This window comes from Bos indicus x Bos taurus, chromosome 7 (genome assembly GCF_003369695.1).
Source record: "Bos indicus x Bos taurus breed Angus x Brahman F1 hybrid chromosome 7, Bos_hybrid_MaternalHap_v2.0, whole genome shotgun sequence".
Classification (NCBI taxonomy): Eukaryota; Metazoa; Chordata; class Mammalia; order Artiodactyla; family Bovidae; genus Bos; species Bos indicus x Bos taurus.
In genome coordinates, this window is record NC_040082.1 from 107331366 (window position 1) to 107340060 (window position 8695).

At 59.2% G+C, this 8695-nt stretch overlaps 1 protein-coding gene across 1 annotated transcript in view; it reads right to left on the bottom strand.

The window, feature by feature from the left end:
• The window catches only part of WNT9A (Wnt family member 9A), a 29817-nt gene extending 23364 nt beyond the window's left edge, over positions 1-6453 (bottom strand). Inside the window, exon 1 of the mRNA XM_027548759.1 lies at positions 6293-6453. Coding sequence (XP_027404560.1) covers positions 6293-6387 — 95 coding nt within the window. The 5' untranslated portion in view covers positions 6388-6453. The remainder of the gene's footprint in view (positions 1-6292) is intronic.
• Positions 6454-8695: the final 2242 nt, after the last annotated feature.

The following is an 8695-nucleotide window of genomic DNA, read 5'->3' on the forward strand; positions in this document are numbered from 1 at the left end:
CAGTGGCGAGGACAGGGTGAGATTAGGCCAGCTGTCCTCCCGTCCAGACGGCCGCCGGCTGTGGTGGGACACCTGCTCACACAGCTGAGGGGAGCCAGATGGCGGCGGCTTCCTCCTCACCTCAGGCCCCACCGGGAGGCTTCGGACCCCTCCGCCTGTGCACATGGGCTCCCAGCCCCGAGGCCCAGGCCTGCCCTGATGCTCCCACCTGCTTCTGTGTTAGGGGGCCAGGGCAGAGCCCCCACGAGCCTACAGAAGGGGACAGTGAGGGAGGAATGGGCCAGTGGTTTGGGAGCCCACAGACCCCCAGAGCAGACTGGACAGGAGAAGGAGGACTCTGGAGACGAGAGAGGCAACAGGCGGTCAGCCCACCAAGGGATCCCCTCGGCCGCCCCCACCTGCTCTTTCCACCTGCCTCGTCCGCCCCGCATCCAAAGTCTGGGGAATCAGAACGCCTCGGTCCCTCTGCTGGCCACAGAGGTCTGAGACCACAAGTCCAGAAAGAATCTCCCTTCCTCTGCAGGCAGGAAGCCCGGCCCGTCCACCACATCCCTCCTTCCGCTCCTGTCCCTGGAAGCCCTCCCCACGTCGCCAGGCCTTTCCAGCAGCCTGCTGCCTCCACCCCCAGCCCTCATCACCCGCTATCCTGGCTATTTGTAATGCCTTCTTTGGGGGAAGTGTCTATTCTGCTTCTTTGCCTAATTTTTGGCTCAGTTGTTTGTTTACCTGTTGAGTTGTAAGAGCTCCTTTATGAAAGGGTAAGAGACAGCATGCTGCCTCACAGGTCAAGAAAACAGGTTCTCCTCGGTCCCAGAACAGATCTAGAATGCTTAAAGTAACCCACAGGGTGACTTTCAAGGGGCGCAGGCAATCTCTCTGCCAGCCCCTCAGCTGCCCTGGACCCTGTGGACAGGGTGCCATCACCTGAGCCTCAGCTCACAGTGGAGCCAACTCTCTCCTGACCCTCGGAAGCACACTGCTCCCTGTGATCTCTCCCCAGAGGACACTTGCCTTGAGGCCTTCTTTAGGCGTGTCTGTCCTGAGGTGGGTCTCTGTGGGTAGCACGTGCCCTGCCACCCAAGCCCACGTGACTCTCCAGATTCCTACTTACCTTACGGCACCACCACTCCTGGCTAGGGAATCACCTGGGACACCTCTCACTCTGCCAGCCCCTCCATAACCCCCATGGACTCTGGGTCTCCCAAGCCCCCCACATAGACCCCCCAGCCCCTAGGAGGGCTGTTTCATTCTCTCAGAGGGCCTCCACCTTACCCACTGCCCAATCACTGGTTCACTACACAGCTTCATCATTCTACCGTCAGGCCGGCTCCTCCTGCCCTGGAAACCTTCTCTCCTTTCTACTCCAGGGACCAGCTGGAAGCCTCTCCTTGAAGCAGCCAGCAGGCATGTGGCTGAACCCCCAGGTGAACCCAATGCTCAGTATTCAGAGAAGCAGAGGAGGTTGACCCTCCCTGACCCACATTCAGAGACCACTCCCATCCCACGACAGCAGCCCCTAAGCACAGTGCCAGGGCCCCCAGCTAGCCCCAGTCTGTGGCAAAGCCCTAATCCCACACCGGATCCCAGCAAAGGAACCTTCACCCCGGCCCACACAGTCCACTGGGGCCAAGCAGGAAGACCTGCTGTGACGGCCCATGGATGCAAATCCTTTATGAAAGGGTGAGAGGCAGCATGCTGGTTCACAGGTCAAGAAAACGGGTTCTCCTCAATCCAAGAAGAGATCTAGAGCATTTAAAGAGCTCTTATATCTCAACAGAAAGACAAACAACTATGCTAAAAATTAGGCAAAGAAACTGAATAGACGTTTCCCCAAAGTAGACACTGCAAATAGCCGCTATGCACGTGAAAAGATGCTCAATATCACAAGCTCAATATCACAAGGGAAAAGATGCTCAATATCACAAGGGAAGTGTTAGTCCCTCAGTCGTGCCTGACTCTTTGCAACCCCGTGGACTATAGCCCGCCAGGCTCCTCTGTCCATGGAATTCTCCAGGCAAGAATACTGGAGTAAGTAGCCATTCCCTTACTCCAGGGGATCCTCCCAACCCAGGAATTGAACCTGGGTCTCCGGCATTGCAGGCAGATTCTTTACCCTCTGAAACACTGTGGAAGCCAGTCATCAGAAAAGTGTGAATGAAAACTACAATGAGATACTACCTCAAGTCTATCAGGATGGCCAGAATTAAAAAAAAAAAAAATGTTTTTTTAAAATCAGAGAATTAAGCATTGGCGAGGATGTGGAGAAATTGGAACCCTCATGCATTACTGGTGGGAATGTAAAATGATGCTGTGGAAAAAAGATTTTGGTGGTTCCTCAAAAAGTTAAACACAGCATTACTATATGATCCAACAATTCTACTTTTAGGTATATACCCAAAAAAAACTAAAAACATACGTCCACAAAAAAAATCTGTAAACCAATTTTCACGGGAGCATTATCCACAATACCCCAAAAGTTGCAACTACCCAAGTACCTATCAACAGATGAATAGATGGAAGAGAGCTGTCATATGCCCATCCAGTCGAATATTATTTAGTCACAAAAAGGAATGATACACTGAATCATCCCACAAATGTGAATAAACCTTAAAAACTGTATGCTCAGTGAAAAAAGCCAGATGCGAAAAGCCACATACGGTATGATTCCGTTTATATGAAATGTCCAGAACAGGCAAATCCACAGAAACAGAAAGTGGATTAGTGGTTGCCAGGGGCTGGGGGAGGGGGAGGGGGATATAAGGTTTCTGGGGTGATGAAAATGTTCTGGAATTAGATAGCAGTGTTGGTTGCACAGCCTTGTGGATGTATTAAAAACCACTGAACTGTACGCATCAACTAATAAATAGAGAGGATGTGAGTTACATCTCAATAACAAAAAGCACTTGCCCCCCATTCGCAACAGTCCAGAGCCCCTCAGCTGCCAATTAAATTGACCGCCAGCACCTCTCATAGACTAGGGAAGCCCTCAATGCCATGCCTGTACTGCCTCATCCATGCAGGCCTCCAGGCTGCCTGGAGCAGAAAGTTGGGACAAACCCACAGACCTCACAGCAGTGCCCTGCTCCCCCTCGGTACCCTGCAAATGCTTCCAGTATAACGTGGAATGCTGAGGCCAACACCTGGAGGAGCCTCAGCGCTCTCTGTGCCCCTTCTTGCTTCCTTTGAAGATTAATCACCTTGGAAGCCTCAGGCCTCCACTCGCCTGGGCAGCTCCTGGATGCCTGTCTCGCAGCTTCCCTAGGGGCCTCTGCTGGGGGCTGGCTCAGCACATGGGATCTCTAAGAAAAAGGCAGTAAAGTGCCAGGGACCCCAGGCAATGCTTTGCCTGGCACAGATCCCCAAATCCCAGCCCCAACCCCTAACTCCAGGCTCAGAGAAGCACAAGGGTGGCTTGCCCCAGGGTCTGGGGCATCCCTTCCTGGGCAGCTTTACCTGCCCACCCTTTACCTCCATATTCTCACCTGAGGATAACACCAAGAGAGAAGCTGAGCACCAGAGAGCCCACCCAGGTCTATGGAGTGGGACAGAGTGGCAGGGGGAGCGGGGGGAGGTCAGTGGCAGGGAGGGGTATCCAAGTTTATATCTCAAACTTGCCACAAGCCCCTGGGACAGCCTCTTCCTGCTTAGAGCCAGGCTCCACTTCCTTCCAAGAGGGTATCAGGCCAAGCTGTCTAGGCCCCCAGAGCACAGACATCTCGGTAGCCCCAGGAGAATCAGATGGAAACACCACCTGCTAATCACGCCAAAAAGCAGGGTCAGGCCTGGCAGGAAGAGAGAGGAGCCCCTTTTCCGTGGCAGGCAGATGACCTGCAGGGCCCTGCCTGGTGGCCAGAGGCTGAGGAGGACAGCAGAGGCAGGGCGGCTTGGGTTGCAGGCCGAGGGGGGTGGGGGGGCAGGGCAGGGAGGGCTCCCACCGCCCACGTGATCCTCCCCCAGGCCAGCCTCTCCGGGTTTCTGGGCTGTAACTGGAGCTGCCCTGCCTGTGCGCCTCTGTGCCAGGCAGAGCTTTCAGAGTGGGGGAAGGGAGAAGAGGGCTGGATCCCAGCTCCTTCCCTGGTTCCCTCCGTACTCGGGGTGGGGAGGGGAGCCCCAGCACAAGGCACAGGGAGGCCCCCTGGCTCTGGCCCAGCCCTGCCTGGCCCTGCCTGGCTTGGGCCATCTCCTCCTCCCCCTACCCTCTGGCTCCTGTCCCTTCACTAGGCCAGGAGAAAAAGCCCCAGACCCAGGTTCAGCTGCTCACTGCCGGCCAGAGGCTGGGTCTTTACGCCCTGTGCTATCCTGAGTGGACTCCAGCACCAGGTCCCTTCCCTCCTTTGCCTGCTCAGCTGGCTCAGAGCCTGCCACCCTCCAGGACTTTCATCCACCAAGCTGAGTCTTGTCTCTCTTGCTTGGTGTGGAGGAGACAGAGGGAGTACCCTCCAGCAGAGCAAGCACAACTTCTTCCTCTGGGGCAGTCTTCCATGGAGCAGGACTTGAGAAGCCCACTTGAGGTGACCTTTGGGATTAAAGAGCGGGGCCAAAAGGGCTAGCTGGAGAAGCTGCAGGGGCGCCAAGCCCTCTCAACTTGCCACACAGCCCCTGGGGGTTATTCTCTTCAAGGCAGCCAAGGAGACTTCCCTGGAGATACAAAGCGCCGAGAAAACAGGGAGAAAGAGAGGGATGCTGCAGGGGTGGGGGTAAAGGATGGGAGCCAGGACCCTGGAAACCACCCTGTGGATCCGATCTTCCCTGAGAGTAAAAGCTGGCAGCAGGGACTCCGCGCAGAGCACAGAGTGGCGCAGACGAGCCCAGGGTGTGTCTGAAGCCTGGTGAGCAGACCCACGGCTGCGCCTGGACAGCGCAAAGGCACAGCTGGCTGACAGGCCATCGTGACTCACCGTGGACCTGCAGCCAGACAGCCAGCCTCTGACCCTCCCTCTGCCCGAGAGGGTGAGGCAAAGGCTGCACAGATGGCATGCAGGGGCGTGCCAGCCTCTGCACAGCCTGAGCCCCAGGCAGGCCAAACTCACAGCCACAGCCCTGGCTTCGGGGTGGGGTCTCCAGGGTAAGAAGACAAGGAGCTGACCCTGGGAGACAACCCAGGAGAAGGGAACAGGAGAAGTGGGCGGGGGGAGAAAAACACAAAGGGAAAGTTTCCCATGAAAATATTTTATTTTCTTTGAGAACAGGATACACCTGCAGGGCTTCTCGCCCAGTCTGCCTCTCCCCGCCCTGGCAGTGCCACATTTCTGGGCCAACGGGGCCCTCTGCCGGCCAGGCCGCTGCGCGCCGCGCCTGGTCCACGGGAGAGGGAACAGGTGACAACGGGCGCAGGGCGGCAGCCCGGGACGGGCATAAGGCACCCCGGACGGGATCTGGGCGGGACTCGAGGGTGGCCTCAGCTCCAGGAGTGGCACGGGGGAGGGAGGTGGAGCGGCTGGGGAGGGCCGGAGGGCTGTCTACACGACGCCACACAAACCTCGGGGGCCCATCTGCAGAGTACAGCGAGGGTCCCCAGAGCTCGCCTGGCAGGACATCCCAGATCTGGGAGCGAGGAACCAGGAAGGGCAGGAAAGAACGATGGGGAGAGACGAGCCAAAACCACAAAAACTGCTGCTGCGGAGAAGCGCGCGGGGCAGCGACCCGGGAGGCGGCTGGAGGCAGCATTCACAGCCCGCCCGGGCCCGGCGCACCAGAGAGGTCCCACAGACGCGCTCCCGCGGGTCGCGGCCCGAGCGAACGTCAGAAGCAAAGCTCAAGAAAAATAAAATTCCTCCAGCCTGGAGTTTTTTCCCCCTTTGGGGCTCAGTGCAAGGAACATCTGGATTTTGTACGTATTTTTTTGTTGTTGTTAAATTAACTTCTCGGGGAGAGAAAGGAGGGGGAAACTGCAAGGCGGGTGGGTGTGCAGGGGCCAGGGAGGCTCCAGACGTTTGGCTAGAAATCCCAGCCAAAGGCAGCCGATAACCAGAGCTTGGTCCCGCAGCTGCAGGGAGCCTCGCGCACGGCCGCGGGCGCGGCCACAGGGACTACGGCTCCAGGGTCACGAAGGACCGGGGCCTCACGCCAGCCAGTCGGGCACGCCGGCCCCTCTCCGTGAGCCGTGCCACAGGGACACCGACTCCCGAACCCAGCGACGCGGGCGCCGCAAACAAACAGCTCCAGGCAACCCGGCGCCCCTCGCTAGCCCGGGCACCGCGCCCCGCGCACCTGGATCGCCCCCGCCCTCGCGCCCGCGCCGGCCTCGGGCCCGGCCCGCCCGCCCCGCCCGCCGGGCCGCCGAGGCACCTACCCGAAGTAGGCGGCCGAGGGGCGCAGCGCGGCGAGCAGCAGCGTCAGCGCGAAGGCCGCGGCCAGCCAGCGCGCCAGCAGGGGCCCATCCAGCATCTTGCCGCGCCGCGGCGGCTGACCATCGCGCTCCCGGCCCCGCGCTGGGCGCCCCGCGGCCGCCGCCCTCTTATAGCGCCCGGAGCGCCAGGCCGGGGGCGGGGCGCCGGCCAGCTGGCCCGGCCCCGCCCGCGCCCGGGGAGGGGTCACGCCGGCGCCGGGGGCGGGCCGAAATCCGAGCCAGCGCACCGCCCAGCCCTGGTGCCTCCGGGCCACTCGGGTCTCAGGGCGCGCCTCGCGCGTGGGAAGCGAGGCACGCGAGGGGCGGGTGGGAACCGGGGCGGCCGGAAGGGGCGGGGGCGGGAGCGCGGCGGGGGCCCGGGGAAGGGAACAAGCCCCCGAGCGGCTGTGGGCGTGGGTGGAGCCAAGTCGGAGTGTTGGTGGCCTGGGGCAAGACGGCGAGGCTGGCGCTGGGCGGCTAGCCGGGTGGGAGCGAGCGAGTGGGAACGCCGGGGGAATCTGGAAGTGGGAGGTTTGGTGCAGCTGCGGGGGCGGGGTGTGACCTGGGGCGGGGCCGGGGCGGAGCTCTTGGCCGGCACTCAAGCGGGTGGTGCCGCGGGGGACTCGGGTGTCAGCCCGGAGCTGGAGCAAGCTTGTCGGCTCCCAGAGGAGTTTGCGTGAAAGGGGAGACAAGCCAGCAGGTGATGCCCCTGCCTTTGCCAGGCCAGACGGGCGCTGCTCTCTGGTTTGTTGTCTTGGGAATGAGGCGCCCTGATCAGGGATGGTGCGGCCAGATCGATCGACCTTTGGGGACCTCTGTCTCCCTGTTCTTAAATCGAAGGAGGAGCTGGCTGAGGTCACTGCCAGCGCTGATCCTCGGGTGACCTCCTTCTCAGAACCTCCACCGTGAGGACTGGACGAAGGGGGCTTGGCGTGGGTAGAGGCAATAGGAGCTGCCAGGGACAGGGAGGAGAGACGATGCAGAGTCACTGCTGAAGTAAGTCAGGGTCTGAGAACCCAAACCCCAGATTAAAACAGATAACACAAATTAACAGAAAACAGGATAGGTTCAAGGAGAATCCTTAGAGACCGCTGGGCCAGGGCTTCTCCATGTCAACAGCCACAGCGGGGAGAGCTCTGAGGTTCAGGATATGGGAAAAGTGTCCACGAAATGTCAGCCTTCAGGTGACCCTAGAGGCTCCATGGGTCCACTTGGCCAATACTATGGGGGCCCTCAAGTCCTGGGCCTGCAGGGGAAAGCACAGCTTTCTATCAGCCATCTGGACTGAGTTGCTGCTTCTGGGCACAGTGACTCAGAGTCTGGGGGTCTGAGCACCTCTAAAGGCTGGGTTAATGGGTTCTGAAGATCTGCTTGGTGACGTGAATCAGGACAAGAACTGAAGGACAAAACAGGAGGACAAAAAAAGTACCCTGAGAGCGGCGCATGGAGCATGACATATGCTTGGGCTCCCACCTCTCTTAGAAGGCCACCCACTGAGCATACCCCATCCTCCCTAGGGGCCTCCTAGTGCTGGGCTGGTGAAAAGAGGGCGGAGAGGAGATGGGGCACGGGCACATCACTTCCTCTCTGGGCCTCAACTTCCCCATCTGAGACACATCCAACTCTAGGGAATCATAATGTCTTTTTCTAAGTTGTAATGTCGCGCTGCAGAAACCTCCACCCATGGTTTTGCTTCTGTGGGTGTGACCAGCCTCACGTCATTCCCCACCCCCGGGACTCCTCATGTAGGAGGGGGCCCTCCAACACCCTCGTCTGCTCACACCACACTCAGCCACTTCAACAGGGCTGGCACAGCAAAGAGAACACCAAAGCAGCTCCAGCCCACCCAGGCTGGAGGCCTAGGGGACACCCTGTCATGCCGCACCTCCAAGTGCCTGAGTTCAACCCCCAAGACCTCCACCTGAAGTCCTGGCTCCCACGCCCCGGAAGCGTGAGGCATGAGCTGAGGGGACGCAGACTCATGACATCTTTAAAGGCACAGAGATTGCGTCCAAAAAAAGTGAAATGTGAGATTGTAAATGTGTCTGGAAGGCGCTGCAGGCCTTAATAGAGTTTCTTTCCATGGGGAGTGGAGGGTTCTCTTTTGGCCACTCAGCAAGTCCCAAAGAAAGAGGCAGCCAGCTGAGGTTCCAGCCAACAACTTGTGGGGGGTCACAGTTGGTGCACTGGGGGCTGGAAAGACAAGTGCCATCTGTGGAAGGGGAATGAGGGTTTTCATCAGGGGCTGCCAACTCATAGCAGCTTGGGGGGCTATCGCAGCCAGCCTGAGTGGCCCCAAAGCACCTGTTTTTGAGTGCTAAGCCTCCCCCACGTATCAGAAGGGACACCTTCAGTCCAGGGAATAGG